The sequence below is a fragment of the Argopecten irradians genome, chromosome 10 (assembly GCF_041381155.1).
Source record: "Argopecten irradians isolate NY chromosome 10, Ai_NY, whole genome shotgun sequence".
NCBI lineage: Eukaryota > Metazoa > Mollusca > Bivalvia > Pectinida > Pectinidae > Argopecten > Argopecten irradians.
In genome coordinates, this window is record NC_091143.1 from 18,778,511 (window position 1) to 18,801,862 (window position 23,352).

The 23,352-nt window shown below is 35.0% G+C and overlaps 1 protein-coding gene across 1 annotated transcript; it reads left to right on the plus strand.

Annotated features, from left to right (window-relative positions):
• The first annotated feature begins 1,724 nt into the window (after positions 1–1,724).
• Positions 1,725–23,144, plus strand: LOC138333324 (conserved oligomeric Golgi complex subunit 1-like). Its single transcript, XM_069281629.1, has 26 exons — positions 1,725–1,871; positions 2,254–2,298; positions 2,573–2,639; positions 3,066–3,175; positions 3,563–3,632; positions 3,839–4,018; positions 4,330–4,371; positions 4,702–4,788; positions 5,155–5,293; positions 5,526–5,582; positions 7,137–7,199; positions 7,651–7,732; positions 8,198–8,408; positions 8,716–8,807; positions 10,569–10,733; positions 12,615–12,785; positions 13,045–13,134; positions 13,441–13,545; positions 14,106–14,207; positions 14,682–14,775; positions 15,177–15,254; positions 15,758–15,834; positions 16,595–16,781; positions 17,053–17,184; positions 17,699–17,896; positions 22,537–23,144. The coding sequence occupies exons 1-26, from the start codon at positions 1,777–1,779 to the stop codon at positions 22,693–22,695; spliced, it is 2,898 nt and encodes a 965-aa protein (XP_069137730.1). The 5' UTR covers positions 1,725–1,776; the 3' UTR covers positions 22,696–23,144.
• Positions 23,145–23,352: the final 208 nt, after the last annotated feature.

Sequence of the window (23,352 nt, forward strand, 5' to 3'; positions counted from 1 at the left end):
ATGAATCCCTTCCGTAACATTTTGACCTAGTTTTAAATATTGCGCCTGGTTACTACAAAAAACGGAACGTGAATTCAAGCGGGCAGAATGCAAGTAAAAGTAAAGGAAAATCAAGCGTTTTGGGGACTTTGCAATTTGTTTTTTCTATTTACCGGCCAGATCGCTTTCATCATGAAGTTTTGTCTGGGTCATGATAGTTTACGTTAGGAGATGTAAATATTTGTTTTTGATAGATTTTACGGCTGATTTTGTCAAAAACCTTGTTGATTTATGAAAAAGAGGTAGGTATTTGACATTGATAATGATTTAAATATGATTTAAATTTTTTTTATTGTCACAATCCAAACTTTGAAAATGTTACCCTCAGTATCGGGTAAATGGCCTATCGGAAGTTAGAGGTTAGACACGACGTAATGTTCCAAAAGTGTTTCGTTGTGCTATACCTCTAACATTATTGGAGTAGAGCCGCGGTGGCCAAGTGGTTAAGATGTACTGACATACTACCACATGCCCTCCACCTCTGTTCGAATCCCATGTGGGGCAGTTGCCAGGTACTGACCGCTGGTCGGTGGTTTTTCTCCGGGTTCTCCGGCTTTCCTCCACCAACAAACCTGGCATGTCCTTAAATGACCCTGGCTGTTAATAGGACGTTAAACTAATCAAATCAAACAGTACTGTGCAGTGATTTATAATGCTGCCACCTAGCTATGTTCTATTATTTGTACTGTAAATGTCTAGATATATAAGTGAAAAGGACAAAGATCAACATGTGCCATGCACTTGTAGAATTATGGCAGTGAATATGATTTCAAATTTTATTGTTATATAAAAAAAAATGTAGAATGATCACACAACTTAAAAATTTTGCATGAATTCAGGGCTTGACAACTACATTTGTTCGACTTGATCCGTAGCAGTACAAATCTCTATCGGACAAGTACATTGTGATACACACTTGCCTGCTCAGACAAGTGAATTTTAGCTGAAACTAATTTTTCAGAAATGCTAGACAAGTTAACGTTTTAAAAGATAAAAATGCCTGTCTTACAGAAATCAAGAGTTATTCATGTTGTATTTTCAATGAAATATGACTTCAAAATAGTCTATTGAAAAATAGGCCTACAATGATTTCCCGCAGGTGCGTTACTGGTACGTTAGGTAAAAACCAGATGTGTTCCAATTAAGAAAATCTGGATAGCTGTTGCATTTGTATGTAAGAGTGTCTCTATTGTAAGACTTGAAATCGCTCTATTGTAAGACCTGAAATGGCATATACTGTGTATATTGGAATGGATTTGACAAAATATGGCTTCATTGTCGATGTCAAAACTGAAAAAAAAGAACCTTAATGCAGTGATTTTTCTCCTTATATAACTGGGGTCGGTGGGGTCGGTAAACGACCCCATTCCCAATGCTAAACCCCCCATTTGTATCAAAAATGTTTTTCCCTAAATTCCCTGAAAAATCACTGTAATGTATCTGTTGAGAAAAAGAATGCAGCCTTGATGGGATAGGAAGTGAAAAGTGATGTGCAATAAAATAATAATCAATGAACAATTCATAATGATAAAGACAGCTGATTTGACACCGTTTTTAAGAGTAATTAATTATTTCAATAGTATTATTATGACATTATGCAAACATAACAATTTTCTCTTCAAGTCAGTGGTTAAAACATTGGACAAGTATATATACATATAGTGCATTTGGGTTTCAGCCAAGTGGATTTGAAAAAATGATATTGTAGAGCCCTGGAATTATCATATCTATATAATTATGTTTCCAGCGTTACCTGTTCATGAAACTGACACAAACATACTGTTTGAAAAGTTTACCATTGATGAAATCAGGGAAATTGAAAAGAAGACCAGGTATGTACTCTATAAAGAATCTGAAAAAAATGCAAATTAAATATAAATCATTTTGGCTACAATAATAATAATGCCTATGTGGAAATATATTTGCATTTTTAAAAACAAAACAAAAGACCAAGCTATAAGTTAAATCTCATTTCAAGATTGATAAGAATAAATTATATCTTATTCTCCTTATAGCTGAAAGGTATTTGTCAAAATTTAGGGAGAATTAATTCCTATACCTGCAGATACTACCATATCAAGAAGTCCTTATTCTTATATTTATATAACTAATTATGTTTAGTTGGTCTTTAAAAATTAAGCTTAATTTTATCAGACAAATTAAATTAAAATATAATGATTACACCAAAAGAATAATTTGTCTTTGTTTTTATAGAACTGATATTGAGAGAAAGAAGGAAGATTTGAGAACAATGGTTGGGTATGTTTAAACTAATTAAGAATGACATGATATGTTAATTAATTTTTAACTCATTGATATTGTACTTTTTAGATGATCTATCTTTTGTAACTCATATTAATCAATACTCTCCCACACTTAAGATAAGTGTGATACATACTGATAATTATAAACAGCTGATGCCCAAACTTATTTTCATACTGTAAAGTTTACTTTTCATTCTATCGTAGCTAATTTTTTGCAAGTTTATTTTTGATGATTTATGAATTATTGACTAAAACAAAATTGTTCACAGTGAAAGATACCGAGATCTGATAGAGGCTGCAGATACCATCACAGAAATGAAGACTAGTGCACAAAATGTAAGTCAACGGTACATCAAACAACTCATATATATTTAATTCTATACTGTGATAATCAATCTTTATACTTGTTCAAACGTTCTAAAGCTTGGACACTGAAAAAGTTGTGTTATTCATTGATGTTTATTATGTAACAATGCTGAGCTGGCACTGCCCATCACATTGTATAATACATCACATTGTATAATATATACCACTGTTATTGAATACCATACAAGTCTTAAATGATAATGATTAAAGTTATACGTGCCATATTTTTCATATTCATGAAATCGGAATCTTAATTGCATTTTGGGAAGTAAAACATGAGGCATTGAATGTAAATGTTATAGTAACACATTCAGTAGGTATCACTGTATATTGAAATATAATGGTATTTAGATCTGCTGTTTATACATATTACCTGATTTTTATACTCGTTCATAGGTAATGAAGTCTATTGCCCGTATAGACAAGATATGTAAAGAACTAAACCAGAACCACATGGTGAGGGGTACCTCCTTCCATAATAGGTCCAACAAGGACCTTGACCAACAGTAAGTGTATTGCTGGTAAAGTGTGATTTATCATTGGTTAGTGCCATAATAGGTCCAACAAGGGCCTTGACCAACGGTAAGTATAGTGTTGGTAAAGTATGATTTGTCATAGGTTAGTGCCATTATAGCTAACTTTGGGTCATTGTGACATCCCAAAAAATCACATCAAAATATTACAGATTTACAATTACCAAAGGACAAAGGTGGGATTGTTTAAGATGCTTGTATTATTTTAAAAAAAACATCAATAGAGCTATGGTACATTATTTACACAAAACAAGCTGTGACAAGGCAAAGTCATATTTTCACAATTCATGATACTACACTGATACTGAATGCACTACCTGTATATCTAGCCAATACAATTTTGAATTCTGTATTAAATAGGAGGAAGCAAGAGTTGAAGTTCCATAGCATAGCTATGCAGATCAAGCTACTGTTGGATATGCCAGAAAAGGTACCGTAGTAATGAAAATCTTAAAATTTACTAGCTGAAAGGCTGCAACAATAGTCAATTATTTAACAAGAGAAACATGAAAATGTTCCAATACCATAAAAACGCTTTATATACAAGTTCTTTCTAATATTTTGATTTTAGATATTATATACATTGTAGATTCTTTTATTGATTAAGTCCATGAATGTTGTTGATTTTAATGATAGATCTGGAGTGCCCTGGACAGTGGAGATTACCTGACAGCTACCAGACATTATCTGTTATCCCGACATATCCATACCAGTCTCCAGCTGGACTCCCAAAAGTCCCCAGACCTCCTTCACAGGTTCCCGGTCCTAAATCGTCAGTGGGCGGCCATCAGTCATTTCAGGGCTACAATTCTACTGGTTAGACTTCATGTCCTTTGTGTGACAGCACATAAATATTGACGGGTTTGATAACTCTGTACTTTCACTCAAATGAATGAGTTTGTATTCTTGTTATGTGTTTGGTGTATGTTGAGAAAGTTGTCCAATTCCTCCAAATCAAATTCTAAAAGACCTTGAATACCATTGAAATTGTAGACTAATTTATCTGAAGTACATGTTGCCTTATAAATTTAAGTTAAGAAATTCAAAGTAGTATCCTTTTATTTCCTTTTATTTCATATTAAAGTAAGTTAAGATAATTGAAGCTACTGTTCATTGTTATGTTCTAGGGGAGTCGTGCGATGCTGAAGGAGTCTGCCATCACAGATCGGGTACATATTTCAGTAAACTTCATCACTGATGTGTTGTAGAAGTATCTCCAAAACTAATACACAAGTTAATATTATTGAAATGCTTTTCACTGGAATGTTCCTGCAAAGATAATGAGAATTTGAATTAAGGCTGTGGGAGTTATCCCACTGCATTTTATTTTCAAAAAATTTGACTTTTTCATTTTATTTTATTTTATATTTTTCATATATTTTTCGAAAGAACAGAAGACTCTTAGAGAATTGCAGTCAAAGCCACAGATAATCTGTATTACAGTCATTTAAGGTTGAATATAGTATAAGTTAATGACTGAGAACTTTTGTCCTCTGTAGAAGATAGCAGAGTGTCTGTGTAGCATTATCCTGTTGGAAGACAGCACACCAAGACAGGTCTTCAATGAGTTCCTACTAGCTAGGACGGTAAGTTCATATAGGCTGTTCTGAAATATGTTTCTACTAATTTAAACAAGAAACAGTTCAAAGACAAATAGTCAATGAATTTCTGTTTGCATAAATTGTAAACGCCATTGAAATTCTCTTTTAAAATCAATATGATGTCAAGTTGCACAGATTTCAATTTTTCTCTGGGTGAAGAATCCAAGATGGCCTCAAGATAATTGGCATGCATCCAAAATTGCTGACATGGCCTCTAATTGTTGCATCTATGTTTTTATAGCCACTTTCTTATTCTCTGAATAAGGACAAATTATTTTGATAATTGATTTATAAAATAATTTGTTATAATCTGAATGTTGTATTGATGGCTTACTCTTTTGAATATTATAGACAGCAGTACAGCAGTTATTCCATCCAAACCAGACAGAAGGAGTAAAGGACCAGGTCTGTACTGTTGTAAAACTCATCACGACAACAATACACCAGATACACAGTGTTTTTTACCAGGGAGACAACACCAACATGGAAGGTACATTAACTCAGTTGTCTGATTGGTTCAGTTCCATAGCTCACTTGCTTCATTTTGATTGAAAAAAATACATAGGTCATTTTCAAGAATTTGACAATTTTTTGAGGGGCTATTAACAAATCTCTCAATTTTCACATGTATCTTTATTATTTAAATATCGTATAATGTTAAAATGTGATTATTAAATTGTATCATAAATACACATTTTACATGGGTTTTCTGTCTCTTCTAGTGTCCAGTAACTTATTGGTGACCATCTTGACCACAGTTACATCCCAGAAGCAACATGGTGAGGAAACAAAAACATCCTGACTTTGTCAATACAGTTTGTACCCAGTTGTTGTAGAGCTTACAGTTTTAGTTTACTGTTGTAGTGCCTTTGAGTTATGTCCCCTGGCTTATAGCAGTTGTTCGTAAAATGATAATACAGTGGAACCTTCCGAAACCGATCATGGTTGGTGCATATAATTTCGGCCGGTTTAGAGAGGGTTCGGTTTGGAGAAGTGAACCGAATACCGATCATCACGATCCGGATTTAATCGATCAGAAGTCGTTTTTTACACTAAGCTTAGTGCACCGCAGGTATGCCTAGTGTTCGTTAAAACCGACCGATATTGACTGTTAATGTGAATGTTATTACAAAAGAGAGAATAATACCTTTAAAAGGAATGGATTACAGCAAACTTGACTTTGTTACCGCTTATAAACGTAGTTTAGTTAGTTAGTTACGTCAAGAATCAAATTATATGGTCTAATTACACGATGATCAGTCGATGCCGGTCATTATATGCCATAGTCATTTTCTAAAACAATACATGGCTTTGGCTTCTTCATACAGATAATTTACGTTATCCGACAACTACATATGTAAATTAAAAAAAAACGTGTGATTTGAATACGAAACTTTCTCTTTATAACTAGCTCTGCTTGTTTTCCTTCAGTAAAGAAACCGCGTGCACATGGTAGACCTTCGTTAGATATCTAAACAATAGACATGATTAAATAATTACACCACCATCTGGGGTATAATTACCGTGTACCTATAGCCTTCACATCTGTATACATGCCCAAGGACATGGCATGCAACAACTATGGTACAGGTACGTGTGTATTTCACGGTCAGTTGATCTGACCTCAATGCAATCTATCGGTGTCGCTCAGGTAAGGCCGGTTTTCAGAAGTGTATTTTAGTTACATTTGACTATTCCGATCTCAAAATCGGTCCGGTATTCGGAATTGGGAGGGATCGGTTTTGGGAAGTTTTATATACTATTAATAAAGAGGAATTCATTCCGTACATGACATCCATGTTCGGTTTCTAGAGGTGATCGGTTTTGAGAAGGTTCGGTTTTGGGAGGTTCCACTGTAGTTGCCAAATGAGCAGCTTTGCAAGAGGTATCAGTTGTATTCTTCATTAAGGTACATTGTAGTACATATGTACTTTAAAGAAAATAGGTGTAGTACAGTAGCTCTGCTTTCACAAAGAAATGTACACACAAACAGTTCCCAAACTCCAGGTAATGATCAAAAGTATGTTATGATGGTATTTCTTAAATGGTCAAAGCTTTATTAATTGGACATTTAAAAACAATAATATTGTTATTAACATTCAATCTCCCTCTAAAACAGTTGGTTACTGTAAACCTCAGAAAATAGTATAATGCAGGTACATGTTGATGTATTTATGTATGCTGCAAAAAAAACCTCAAAGAAATAAACACATTTGGCAGAATGGCATATGTATGTACATATCATGGAGTTATGAGGTTTGCCTCTAAGTCTGTTTGTTTACATAATGTAGTTATGTTGTCAATTTAAACTTTTTTTTACTTTGAATTCTCAGAATCAGGACTCCTGGACTTCCATCAGTCTTCCTCATTGAAAAGTCTGCCATCCTCTGTACTGGGTATGTATGTTTTTAGATATTAGGAGAAAGGTTTATGCCTGACATTGAATCTTATTTTTGTGATATTAATTACTCTGAATATGATTATTCAATGTTATTGAATTTAATACATTGTGTCATGCATCTTGCATAGCATATACTAAATTTTGCTGATTCAAGCTATCTGCTTTGCAAATAACTTATCAATAAAATTTTGTGATGATAAAACATTCTCTTCATTTTTAGACTTTTTAATTTAGCAGTAACTTTATGTTGGCATATCCTAAACTGATCAAATGTCGATAATTCAAAGCTTGAATAAGTTTTGACTGTGTTAGATCATAGAAACTTTTTTTCAGACTTTTATGAATAGAGTCCTTCTGACACATTACCGAATCTCAGTAGCCATGATGTAATGTGTTTGTTTATTATTTGTTTTACATATTTTATGTTGTTTAAATGTTTTCTCCAGACTTTTGTCCCACTCTGAGGTCTCATGCCACCCCAGTGTCTGTACAGTATCTACAGGACAACTGCCAACAGTGGATTGATACGTATGTTTTATTATCTTTATGTATCCATCATGAAGTACAAAGGAAGGATGACAAAATGTTATCAAAGTCCAACCTTGCTGGTTGATATAAGGAGAAATGTACATGCAACATTACTTACAGACAATTTCAGTATCAGTTCTGATATTGTTTTTGCTAGACTATTTGCTACCACAGCAAAGCATAAAAAAAACCTCACTTAAAGAAATTTTACTGACATTTACTGGTATTAGTATATGATATTAAATATTCTTGTCTACATTTTATTCATTGCTAAAATTTATGTTATCAGTGATTACTGAATATATAAAATGTCAGCTTTCCACAACAACCACAAAGCAATAAAAGTTTATACATAACAAATTAATGGACATGAAGTTTGCAAACTAGTTATCTTTTTTCCAAGTGTAAAATTGAGGTGTTCAGTTGAAATAAATCCTTTAATAAAACAAGTCATTTTTCCCATAGGTGTATCCGGGATGTGAAACATGGTGTTGGTAAGCTGCTTGGTTTTGTAAACACTGTCAAGAGGCTGGCTGATATCCGTGATGCTGTGTGGGAACTTCTGTCCGAGGATGACAGCATGGCCGACTGGCAGGGTGTGTGTTCTCGTATACTCAACAGGAAACTCTCCAGCTGGGACGACTTCCTCTGGGCCCTATTCTTGGATAGAGTGAAGGTCAGTTTACATTTTACAAGGTCAAGGTCAGCAAATGCTTAGGTTACGTTTAATCGTTGTCATATGTCAAGGTCTTTCAGCACTAAAAAGATCAGGTCTATCTTTTCTGAAAAAGGATTAAGATTTTATCAATATAACAAATATATGTAAATTGTGCAGTGTCAAGATCAGATATTGTTATTAAGTACAAATGCCAGTGTTCAAAAAAATGGTCAAGTAATATCAACAGTTTTACAAATGTAATTATGCTGTGTAGTTATAGTTTCCTGTCTAGGTTCAGGTTATATCATACATTGATTTTCTGTAGGCATTGATGAAGTATCAACTGGACACAGCGACTGAATTGACAAAACGTCAAGTTTCAAAACTGGTCATGGAGATCGGAAGTATAGAGGATGGGTAAGAAAATTAATGATGTACCCTCTGTTATTGATGACCTTTACCAACCTTTTGATGTTATATAATATACTACAGTCGAGACTGTCTGAGCAACCCTCTGTATGTAGCGACTCACTGTCTTATGTGACCTTACTTTAGACCCCTCAACGTAATTTGCTATATAATGGGTCTGTTTTCAGCGACTTCCTGTCTTACGTGACAAGAGACCGTGTTTTTACAACCCCAAAACTATGAAAGGTCTTGAGCGACTTTTCATTCGCCTGCGGCCCAATTATGATCGATAAAGAGGTGTGAACATCGAACTACAAATGTAAACATTGACTGTTGATTACGATTAGAGTACATTACCGTGTAACCAGTTTTGACGGATCATGAAAGATCATTTTTTCCACAATATTGGGCTTCAAAACTATTAAATAGGTCAGGTACCATCCAGATATTTCTCCTTAATAAACAATGGTAGCATTGACAATAAATAACGGTACACAATAAATAAATTGGCATGTTTTATTTTGCCTTCCGTATCATCTATGGCTTGGCATGGGTGACTCTCTTTTCGTTTTGTACGTGACATTTACGACCAAACATAATTTTACTCCTTGATATGAGTAAGAACTGGCATCCTGAAGTCAGCAACCCTATCTTTTCTTGAAACAGAAACGTTTCTCCTAATACCAGTCAGTCTTGTAAAGACAAATGTACACGACTGACTTGGGCTTCGGTAATGGCCGCCATTATGTAGCGGTGTACAGTAGATTTGTAAAATTTAGCAAAATAAAGCACAGGCTTTAAAATATTACCTCTACAAAAGTACTCTTTATTCATCTACACAACATCTGCAATTGTTTTGTAGTGGTCATTTTAGGACAAATCTGATTTTGTGGGTTTTTTTCCTTGTGTCTGTTAAAACTATGGTAATCAAATATTTTTCTAAATAGAAAAAAAAATGGATTTTTAATCCAGAATTACACCCCTTCCAGATATAATTCTCGTCTCAAACACACTTTAAACCCAAATATCAATATACATATGTCTGCTTGTATTTATAACTAAATGATTTTTTTTATTTCAAAAAAGGTGCATCTGCTTGTATTACATGTATTGCTAAATGAATTTTTATATAAAAAAATTTTTTTTCTAAAAATTTATAATTATATTTAATTTTTGATTTATTTAAAAGAAAATCAGATTAATTGATATACTGATAAACAAGAATGTATTTAAAGACAATTAACTATAGATTTCCAAACAGTAATGTTGCGGTTGGATTGTCTTAAGTGACTCCCTGTCTTATCTGACTTTTTTGTAATGGTCCCTTAGAAAGTCACATAAGACATTCTCGACTGTACATACCAAATCATTTTCACATGTAAATCATTTTTGTTGGTTGTTTGAAATTGTGAAAATTAATTGCTGCAAAAAAGTCTCCACCATATATTGGTAGAGTAACGCTATATGTGTCAAAATTGTGGGGAAAAAATTGAAACTATGGAAAATGCGAAATCAATTTGATGTGGACCTATTAAAGAAGGCATCCAGTACTAGTTGACCCATGTCTTTTAGCAAATTCAGAAGTCAAATCATCATTTCTTAGAAATCTGAAGAGTGAAAACCTATGACAAATAGACATGTGCTTCAACCCCAAGAGTCAAATCTGATTTTAGGGAGTCAAAAACATACTGTCTCTAAATGATGCAATGATAAGTAGCTTTACATTATCATAATGTGACATACTCTGACCTCGCCATATTTGTGTTACAGGAGCAGTGAGTTGGAAGTGGACCTGTCTAAGTACATCTGGTGTGAGGGGGCCGGGGATATACGGGCCAATATGGCCTGGGTGACGGCCAGTACTCGCACCACAAGTGAACAGACTCCCAGTGGACTACTGATGAAGGCTAAGGCCTTTACTCCCGTCATTCAGAGGTAATAAAGAATGTAAATTTGTATTATATGTGGTTATGAAGGATAGGGGTACTCTACCCATGGGTCACCAAATATTGTAAAGCCTCAGCTGATTTCTGGCCAAGTTTGTTTATTAAATTAATCTGCTATGAGCAAGATAGGAAATTTCAGCTTTAAAATCCAACTTGAAATAGATCAAGATTACTCTTGAAATTGAATAGTTCAAGATAGGAAATTTAGCCTTTGTGCTCTGTATACGAATATCCTGTATTGTATCTATAACAATGAAATAATACCTCAGAAACCACAAGTGAAGAATGAAAACAATTTTACGACCTTACCCTATTCTGGCCTTGAACTAACAATCTACAACACTTGATTGCCTAATCACGTACATACATGTGGCTTAAACCACTGCGCCACATCCACATATTCTATATCATTACCGTCAAAATACAACAGGTGTTGGGGATGTCACTGATGTAATCGCTGATGATCGCTGATTATCGCTCGCTCTCTGGCTCAGTAGGTCACACAGCAGGTGAATGATGCTGTGAAGTACTCGGCGCCATAAGTAACGGAGTCTCTCATTGGCTATCGCGGCGACTGAAAGGCGGGCCATATGTTACCTTGCTCTGCAGTTTACTTAAGTCCGATTAGTGCTGCAAGCCCTGATGTGATCCATGGATACAAATACATTTCTCAGATAATACCTGTTTGTAAATTTATTGTACTAACAACTATAATCAATTTTCATACAACAAATTTGCCGATTAGAATGTTTTGTCAATTGTTAGTGGCAAAATCCAAGGCAAACGCAACACACACATAATTCTTTTTAAGTACCATGACGAAATGAAACAATCAACAGGTAAAAAGTCAACAAACTCAGAATAAACATTATGACACTTAATAAATACCAGTATTATTTGGATTTTACCCTAAATAATTTTTCAAACTCAAGTTAAAAAATCTGTGAAATCATCTTTCATAGTAAAAAATTTTTTGTCGGATATTCAAAATATGGTAAAGTAATGAAAAACATCATGGCGGCCTAGTGAACCATGTTGGAGATGCTAGTCGAAATGTGCTTACAAACATAATCTAGACATGAAGGTGGGAAAAAGGATAATCAGTTTATTTTAGAAATGTTGGCATTGTTGAATTTAATTGCAAATTTGCATGACACACATGAATTGTATCATTTTTAATGCTGTATGTTTTGCAATACTACGGTCAATGGGACGGAACCGTAGCTCTGATGACGACCATCTTTCAGAAATCCTCCGTCTGTCGTTCAGAGCTACATTGTTGCAGCCAGGTTTTAGTTTGTTATATAAATATCAGTCTCCGGATGTAATGTCACGGAATATTACAGAAAAACCCACAGCTAACATAGGGCTTCACTGAATTCACAGTTACAAATGCTATCATAGAAATGGAAGATTAATTTCTTCCAAATCTGTTGGAGAAATTTGGATTTGTGTAAATTTGTTTACTATGAAAAAGACTGTTGTGATTGAGACTTCTATAAAGGTAGTTTGTTTGATAAGATGTGGCAGTGTTTTATGTTGTTGCTATTTTCTGAATGAAGTCTCTCGTGAAAGGTCACAATTGTTCTTCGTATCGTAGCCACTCCCACGGAGCTTTCCCAACCAATCATTGCCGAGATTACAAACTTCAATTGTCTAATTACTGTATTGCGGATCGGCTCTCTCATCAATCACAGTAGCTACTGAACCCGACATCAGTTGATAGGTCACTCCTGATACCAACATGTGTTGTATTTTGTCAGTAAAATATGTATACCTGTAGCCTATGATGCAGTGTCATAACTATGATGATATACCATTAATATGTGTAGCCTGTTTCATATATATGATAATATATTTATATTTGTAGCCTATGTCGTAACTATGACGACAAACTCCTTACTCTAATAGAGGATTGTCGACACTACATTCAGCCTGGTGATGACAAAGACACACAGACAGACGCACCATTTAATCGTTATGGTGATGCTGCTGACCTTCTTGACCATCTCAAGGTCACTTGTCACAGATGTGTTGAGGAGTAAGTAGAATATTAACTTGTGTGCATGCACTATATTACATCTTAACTATAACCTACTATGGCAATTGTAGTTATTTTTCTACTCTGGTTTTATGTATCTGAAATTTTATCTATTGGTATCTCTGACCCAGCTCTCATAATTATAATTATAAATTACAGCTATTAAAATTATTAAGGATGACATATGTTGTGTCTTTCTTAGATTTGTAATCAAATACAAGCATGCCTGACTTCATGTTCTGTCGTTTTCCTCTTGCAGACTTTTAACCTATGTGGATGAGCAACTTGAATTATGGAAATTATCTCTTGAAATACCAGACAAAACAACCAATCAGATTACAATCAACAAGTAGGTGCAATATATCAGATATTACAAGATTTCTTTATTCCATGGACAATTCATTAATAGAATATGTCGAAACTATTAATTACTGAAGAAATTTAACAAGCTGAATCAGACCAGAAACAAAATGTGGTCAAGTTGATACATGTATTTGTGTTGATATGTGGAACATTTCTATTTGGGCTATAATATGAACATGTATACATGTACTTGTAATTCCTTTCATGAGAAGCTTTCTCATGAAATTATCAAGCCCAGCATTGTTGGAATTTATAATGTTTTAGTGAAGGTAAATAACTTCATTATTTGTAGAATTCTGCTGGTTGGAAGATTTTGTGGAGCGCTGTCAGAGCTTGCACCATCCTTAAAACATTGCATTGTGGGACAGACAACACAAGACAAACTTGACCTTCTCAAGTATGTACAAATCATTAACGTATATTTACTCTCTATTTGAAAGAAAAGAATCTAATTTCTAAATAGAACAAATAGTATATATTTTTAATGTCCCTGACACTTAAAAAAACCATATAAGTTTTTGTTACAAAAAAAAGGAATATTAATGCAAATTTTTCTGAAAACAAAATGCAAACTTAAAGATGATCCATCGCTGATAGAGCATAAATGATATTCATCATTTGCAAACGGTGTTTGTTCAATAAACGGTGTTTAATCGTGTATATATATGCCTCATTAACACAGAAAAATGATATAAAATAATTTGTTTCGCCTCTGATGCATGGGCAATCAGTACTTCATTTCATATAGAATATAGTGCCATGGAATTTTTTCGGAATACAAATATTTTAACTTGAAGTAAAATTATAAGCTCAAACTTTTTAATGGTGATAATGGTGTAAAGTAAGTAACTTTTGTAACTGAAGAAAAATACTAAATCGTCTGCGCCTGTTTTTGATAGTGAAAAAAATACCATTTGTCAGGGGTGGAGCATAACATAATTTAACTTTTGTTTTAAGATCACAAATGAAGAGCAGCAAGCATGGGACAAAGGTTTCTGAAGATCCTTTATGGTTACAAGTCAAAGAAAGATTATCCCAGTGTCACAGAGGAGCATACAGGTTAGTACACGTTACTGTGTACTTTAAACCAAATTTCTTTTACAAGCGATTTACAAATTTTGCGTGCAAATTTTTGCGAACCAAGTTCATTAACAAAAATTTATATTCACAACTAAATATCTACATTATCTATTTTGATAGGAATTAGCATGTTTTTAAATCCGCAAATGTAAATTTTCATGAACCTGTTTTGAAATGGAAATCACAAAATTTAGTAGCTATGAAAGAAAGTTGGTTTAAGGTATGTAGTTACAGGTAGGAACATGACAGCTTATTATGGGACTGTTTTCTTCTTCATGTCACAAACCAGTGCCAGCATGGTGACAGTCTGGGAGAATAGATAACTATTAATAATGTTTTCTCTAGATCTCAAATTTTGTGTTAAAATTTTAATTCAACTCACTTTTAAACAAAGTTTAAGATATCATTATTTAAAGGAGAAATTCATATATATTTCAAAATTTCTGTTTGTAGAATTTGGGTAGAGTATCTGTCCGCAGCAGTATTGGAGGATTTCAAAACCTGCATCAGCAATCCACAAGGCAAGGACGCAGTATCTACATGTACAGTGAGTATTGTCGTCTCCTCTCCTCCTTAGGGATTCCTGAGTTGTCAAATAGAAACTTTAACATCATGTTTTTAAGATGAAAAGGTTTAATTCAGTCCTTGATTTTCTAAACAATTTTTTCGGGTGGGAAAGTATGGTAACAATATTGATACATGATCAGAGGCAATGGTGGTGACAGCAATCTTTACCATATTTAACCGCAAATAACAATCCTCCCAAAAAATAAGGCACCTCCCACCAAATGACTAATTTCCAGAAAAAGGCAGTCAAATATGGTAATGTCTTTGTCAAAACCATACAATATTGATTTTACATTTTGCTAACTACTATTACCATGAGTTGGCTTGGGAGGTTTTGTAAATCATTCCATATATTGATCATCCAGTTTTCTGTTTGTACAGAGGTGGGATGAAGTGAACATCCAAGAAGAAACAGAAAGTGGGAAAAATGTGAGCTCAAAGATTCGGATTCCAATGCAGGTAATTAGATGGGCTTATTTAACAACAACAGAAATGTTGCTGACATTTTAGGCTTGTTTTACCGCTGTGGCCAAATAGTTAAGATCTCTCTACATATAACCACAAGCCCTCCACATCTGGGTCGCAAGTTCAAATCAAATATGGGGCAATTGCTAGATACTGACCGCTGGTTGGTGGTTTTTCTCTTGGTACTCCGGCTTTCCTCCAGCAATAAACCTGGCACGTCCTTACACGGCCCTGGCTGTTCATAGGACATTCACTTATAAAACCCCAGTAGAAATATACAGAGTCTGTATTTAACTTAATTAGGTGCAATCAAAGTAAACCATATGAATGTCATTAACATGAATATTTCAACAGCAATCTTAGTTCAGCATTTTGTATTTTAGAGCTTCGCTCTTAATTATGAGTGTACTAAACTGTAATTTTTGCCATTTCCTTAAACCAAAATGTGCCTTTGTTAAAACTGAACACATACAATATTTTTTTTATTTCCATTACAGGCGTCGTGGTATATACAGGATCTGTTATTCAGCCTGTGTCGGGAGATTAACAAAGTGGGAGCACACACCATACACAGGTAAGTAAGCACACGATTACAAGTAATCGAAATAGCCTTCAATTACTGATTACTGTCGATTACTTGTGAAAATGTAATTAATTACATTCGATTAGATTACATAATTACGATTACCTCATGCCTGGTCTTACCAGTGACAAACTTGTAGAAGCTATACACACTCTTTGAAAGTTCTCATCTATTGTGTGCAGTGATGGCAACAAAACAAGTAAATAACAAAAATAAATATTCACCATGCCTCATATTGATGTAAAACTTGAGCATGGGCCTTGGTGGTTGTGTGGTGAATTTACCTCCATGTAGCTATAGTTTTCCAACTTTTGTTCGAGTTAGTTGCCAGGTACTGACCAAAGGTCACTACCAGGTAGTTTTTCTATGGGTAGATATAACTATGCCTTTCCTTCACCTCCTCATCCAGAAACATTAATACCCAATAAGTAATGACCCTGGTTTAAATAGATCATAAAGCAAAATAATCCTCAACATCAACATATTATCTACAGAGCATTAAAATTAGGTAAGAATAGCAATGTTGATATTTCAATTTTCAAAAACATGACAAATATCAGTAATCAAACATGATCATTGATATTAGTTATTGTAACTTAACTTTACGTCGTGACTTCATGTCAATATAAATAATGGGCCTTTAAATTTGTGGAGATAAACTTTCACAAATATAATTTGATTACAATGGAGTTCAGTGCATACATTGTATTATTTAAAAACATTTTTCTGAGATGACGTTTAACATTAACAGGAAAGTTGTGGAGGACCTTGTGGTGAATGTTTCTAATGGGATCCTGACTGGTTACGAGGAACTACTCAATGCCTGTAGGAAGAAAAAGACGGGAAATCACCTGTCTCTGTCACAACAGATGGCGCTGCAGCTGTTGTATGATGTCAGATTTGTAGTTCGGATTATACCCAGGAAAGATGACCAGCAGGTAGTAACAATAAGTTTATCTCCATTAAGTCATACCTTTCATATCTTATAGGGCAATGAGAAATATTTCCAAGAGGTTTGTTTAAAAAACAATTATCTATTGCCATGCCGACTTGTTACATTTGAAACAAAGACTTTTTTGTGACAATATACTATTACATGGATATTACACATTGTATACATGATTAGATATATAGATTTCCAGAATTTATTTGAATGAGACTTGTTTATTGGAGTCCAATGGATATAAGATAGTGGTTTATGTTATTCAGGAAAGTAAGCTGTACCAGCAGCGGTCAAAGCGAGTGATAGAGAGGCTAGAGGAGAAGGTTGACCCTTTTGACCTTGATGTTTTTTCCCCTTACATCCAGTCTCACCTGACTAAACAAACACAACGGTCAATGGTGAGTGTCTCTTACATTTCTTGTTCCTATATTGTGAGTGGATTGTCACTTCCTGAGCAGTGCCATCCTTCCTATTAACAGTATCTCACCAAGATAAAATGTCTAGAGTCATGCTTCTTTGGAAGGAGGCCTGTCTGTCCTTTTTAAAAGGAAAGTACCCAAAAATCTATAGACAAACTGACTTTCTTCAAATTTCTGTCCCCAGAATTCAATCCCAAATATTTAAAAAAAAAAATCTCATTAAGAAAGTTGAGCAACAAATTTAGTCTTTGAAGTCATAGGCTTTGTTTGCTGTAAAAACTGAATTACTTTAAAACAAAAACAAAGCAAAGACCACAGGAGTAGAAGAAATATGAAAAGTCTGTCAGATAAAATTGGTCAAGCCTCCATATGACACCTCCATATGACATTAGAACAGGACACAATGGGATGAATATTATACACCTCCCCATTTTATGATTTAGGCTTAAAAATGACGCCCCTTTCTTACTGTTGTGAACCACACTACTTGTAGGTGCTGTATGGAGCGTTGACAAGTCTGGACAAGTTAGGGATGTTCAGCAGTGCTCGAGGTCTCCAGAGTGCTCATCAGGAACAGCACAACGTTCTCCCACTGACCACATGTCAGAACAGATTTATACTACTACCATTGAGTACACAGCCTAGTAATCCAACCCTGCCATCTCCAATACTGTCACAGTCTCTACATAGGGTAAGTAAGGTGTACACATCCCAGTAGCCCAACCCATCCGTCTCTGCACAGGGTAAGTAACCATATCTATACTGCGTATACAGCCAAGTAACCCAACCCTTTCATCTCCAATACTGTCACAGTCTCTACACAGGGTAAGTAAGGTAAACACAGCGCAGTAACCCAACCCTGCCATCTCCAATACTGTCACAGTCTCTACACAGGGTAAGTAACCGGACTTATACTACTACCATTGAGTACACAGCCCAGTAACCCAACCCTGCCATCTCCAATACTGTCATAGTCTCTACACAGAGTAAGTCACCAGATTTATACTACTACCATTGGGTACACAGCGCTAGCCCAGTAACCCAAACTTGCCATCTCCAATACTGTCACAGTCTCTACATAGGATAAGTAACCGGATTTATACTGAGTACACAGCCCAGTAACCCAACCCTGCCATCTCCAATACTGTCACAGTCTCTACACAGGGTAAGTAACCGGATTTATACTACTACCATTGGGTACACAGCCCAGTAACCTAACCCTGCCATCTCCAATACTGTCATAGTCTCTACACAGAGTAAGTCACCAGATTTATACTACTACCATTGCAGGTCAGAGAAATCACTATATTTGGAAATAAACACGCAATCATGTGATCACTAGTTACCCATAATACAACTTCATATTTCGGCCAATGGCATGAATGAGGTATAAGCACGTGACTCGTTTTACTACGTTTTTACTACAGAAAACACGTGTTTTGTACCATTTGGGGGAATATCCCCCCGCGGATCGTGGTTTCATTTCCAAAGTTGGGAGACAGATTGAATTTTATAAATATATATTTGCATTTATCTTTTCACCGAAGCGTTTTGTATATAAAGGCATAACGATTTTTTTATTACGGTTTTAATGGCCATGTATAATTATTATTGGTTCAATCTTTGGGTGAAATCCTCCCGAGACGTGATTATATCTCGAAAGTCGGGAACCACATTGAATTTCATAAATATATATTTGCATCTATCTTTTCACCGAAGCGTTTCTTATGCAAAGGCCTAACGAATTTGTTATTACGGCTTTCATGTATTATGTACATATACCAAAATGTATGTATGTATGCATATAAATAACAGTTCAAAGTGCACGTGTTAAACAATTAAGTTTGATATCTTAACATAGAGAGTGAAAATCCCCCCGGGAAGTGATTTTACCTCCGAAATCGAGACCAGATTGACTAAGATTTCTGTGGGTACACATCCATTTTTAGCATGGATTTTGTATAAATAGCAATCAACAGAGTAAATTATTTCTTTGAAGAATATCAGAATTGCTTTGATTTTGCATTAGCAAAAGAATCAACACATATATATCTACCTTCAATTGTTTGCCTTTTTATTTAGAATCATCACATTTTGATACATTTACATGTAAATGTACATGCACATGTATACTCGCGTACCTCGACAAGAAAGAACAAGAGCAGTGGTGTCGTTGCCTTCCTTACATTCTCTCTTTTCATTCTGTAAATCTACTCACCTTTCTCACGTAGGTATGGTGCACGTGCGACGTAAGATATCGTGAGACCTCGATTTTCATGTTTAACGTGACTTCTGATTATGCACACATGTTATAACATAATATTTACAGTTTGCACTGACATGGGCTCAATAACCATGCTTTCTAGTATTATCATTATCGGTGTATAATGTTAGCACAACACGCGCGGCGATTCTATTGTTACGTGAATAGTCGATGGCGTAGCAACGTGAGGTCATCACCCCACTTTTGGCGGGACCATATGAATGACTCGATTCCAATCAGCTGTTCAATCGAATTCGTTGACGATGACGGGAGAGAAAAAATATGGGTATTTTAATAAAAAAAATATGCAACTGCCGCGGGAAAAAATAATATTCATTTACTTGAAAAACTGTAAATATAATTATGGGGGTATAATGATAATGGAGCCCATGTAAATTTTATGTAATTATCATTATCATTATACCCTCATAACCTCAACAAAATAAACATCTATTCCTTAAATCCAGGAACATGTATACGTGTTCATTTGTCCTCACATGTGCAGTAAAAGTTGAATTATTAGGGATGCATATCGTGAATATGATTTAAAATTGTATAAAAGCATTCAGTATCGACAATATCAGTAATAAAAGTTATATCATCCACATGTTGCGTGCCATTTTTTTTCAAAGTATTACTTTTTAAACAGTCATAAAAGATAATTACAAAATCCATATGAATAAATATGGTAATATATAGTTTCGAGGGTAGTTTTCTCAAACTTGATTAACACGTGTAACTGTTATTCATATACATACATGTATGTGTATACATGAAAGCTGTGATTACAAATTCGTTATGCCTTAATATAACAAACGCTTCGGTGTAAAGATAAATGCAAATATATATTTATGAAATCAATGTGGTTTCCCGACTTTGGAGGTAAAATCACGTCCCGGGAGGATTTTCATCCTAAAGATTGAACCAATATTAATAGTACACGGCCATTGCAAATATATATTTATATAATTCAATCTGTTTCCCAACTTTGGAAATGAAACCACGATCCGCGGGGGATATTCCCCCAAATGGTACAAAACACCATAGTGTTGTAGTAACAACGTAGTAAAACGAGTCACATGCTTATACCTCATTCATGCCATTGGCCGAAATATGAAGTTGTATTATGGGTAACTAGTGATCACATGATTGCGTGTTTATTTCCAAATATAGTGATTTCTCTGACCTGCATTGGGTACACAGCGCTAGCCCAGTAACCCAACCCTGCCATCTCCAATACTGTCATAGTCTCTACATAGGATAAGTAACCGGATTTATACTGAGTACCCAGCCCAGCAACCCAACCCTGCCATCTCCAATACTGTCACAGTCTCTACACAGGGTAAGTAACCAGAATTATACTGAGTACACAGCCCAGTTACCCAAACTTGTCATCTCCAATACTGTCACAGTCTCTACACAGGGTAAGTAACCAGAATTATACTGAGCACACAGCCCCTAACCCAAACCTGTCATCTCCAATACCGTCACAGTCTCTACACAGGGTAAGTAACCAGAATTATACTGAGTACACAGCCCAGTAACCCAAACTTGTCATCTCCAATACTGTCACAGTCTCTACACAGGGTAAGTAACCAGAATTATACTGAGTACACTGCCCAGTAACCCAAACTTGTCATCTCCAATACTGTCACAGTCTCTACACAGGTTAAGTAACCAGAATTATACTGAGTACACTGCCCAGTAACCCAAACTTGTCATCTCCAATACTGTCACAGTCTCTACACAGGTTAAGTAACCAGAATTATACTGAGTACACTGCCCAGTAACCCAAACTTGTCATCTCCAATACTGTCACAGTCTCTACACAGGTTAAGTAACCAGAATTATACTGAGTACACTGCCCAGTAACCCAAACTTGTCATCTCCAATACTGTCACAGTCTCTACATAGGGTAAGTAAATTGGTTGACAACTTATGTAAGTGAGTAAGAAAAAATGCATGGTAATTCTGAGGTTCGAAACTGGAACCTCTGATAACTAGTATAACTGGATGCTCTACCTATTGCAACATCCCAAAGATTAAAACACAAGTAAGGACCACTTATCCTCTTGTCAAATATTCTCTTCATTAGAAACAATGTTCATTATTTGCAGATACCAAATGTATCAGAAGCAGGATTAGAAAAATGCATTGCCAGATCACACTTTGAATCTAGTACTTCTGAACACTAGCCATACACACTGCCATCAAGTTACATGGATGCTGGCAATCTACAGAATTCAGAAATGTTACACTTAAAGCCATCATGTGTAGTCTTCTATCTAGATTTGGGGTATCTGCTGTTTACCATCTCTACATCATTTGTACTTTTTACACATTTCTGCTTTCACTGACTGACTGATATATTGAGTATCCTCAACAAGTTGAAAAATTGTCAATCTAAAGTTATCCCAAGTAATGTTATGTGTTAAGGTCATCTGACCCGAAGGGTCTCAATAGGGGAAATAGAGGAAAATTCCTTCAACACGCTACTAGTCATAAAGTTCTTATTGGATATTAACCAAATTTGGTCAGAAACATCTTTGGGGGAAGGAGAACAGGTTTTGTATAAATGATATGATGTGATTCCTCTGGAGCAGGAGACATGGGACCGCAATAGTACAAGATAAGGAATTTGTTTTGAAACAGCTTGTAGTCATAAACGCATCAATAAATTTTAGCCAAATTTTATAAAACATTCTTTTGAGAATGGGAAAAGATTTTGTATAGTGACTCTGCCCAAGACCGTTGTTTCGGTTTCTATTTCACCAAATATTTGTTTTCCCTCCCTCCTGTTATAATTTGTTGAAATGATTTTCAGATGATTGTTAAGGCCCATGGGCCTCTTGTTCTGAATAATGTTAGGATTAAGCTTTGCTATTTCTTCAAAACATTCAAAAAAGCACTTACCTGGTAATCTTTATGAGCCCTATTGCATTTTCATCTAAATACGTTTTAGGTGATGAGCTCAGTTTGGTGATTAAGGTGGTATGTTACCATATGAGTGATTTTGAAGTGCATTACAGAAAACATCAATATTGATTTGTTACTTTTTCTGTTTACAGGGGGTGATGGCGGGTGGAGATTCCTTGACAGAGAAAGCCGCGGCAGTTCTCCCACAGCCAAGTTCCAGCTCTGATATGACAAGTTCTTTCTACAATAAACTTGGCAGTATGTCTGAACTATCAAGCTGGTTCTCCAATATTGGCAGCAGTACAAAGTGATGAGGAGAAAGTATAGCAGCAAAACAGAACTTTTATATTGTTATAAGGCTATATTGTGGGTTACTTGTGTGAAGATGACAATATCAGTTTGAGGGAAATATGGATTAAAAATCATTATGTTTACCCTACTTACAAGATTGGTATTGAATTAGTGTGTATACCACTGTGGCGGTACTGTACAAGTTACTTCCCCTACATTAAAAAAAAACACATGAATAATAAGTATTGAAAATACTTGACTGATAATGTGTACTGTAAGGATCCGTGCTTCGTTTAACACAACAAATTATTTTACTTTTACAAGTGATCTAACAATGGCTGTGATACATATATGCTTCTAAACAATTTGTTAAGAATAATGTAGCTGGAAATTATTTATATTTCCGTGCATCAGAAGTTGATGCATGTGATGGGGATTATTTATTTGTCAATAAACGTTAACAAAAGAGGTTTTTTCTTGGAAATTATGTTTTACAACTTTTTGAGCCAAATTATAGAACTTCTAAACCTACATTCAGGCTTTATATGGAGTGAAGTTGGACCATTTTGCTGGGCATCAAAGTCTCACATACAGTCTGATGAGTTATGAAATTTGCCTCACTGTATACCTGGTAGTTATTTAAATTCACAAGGAAAAAATTAGGAACTGCTCAATTA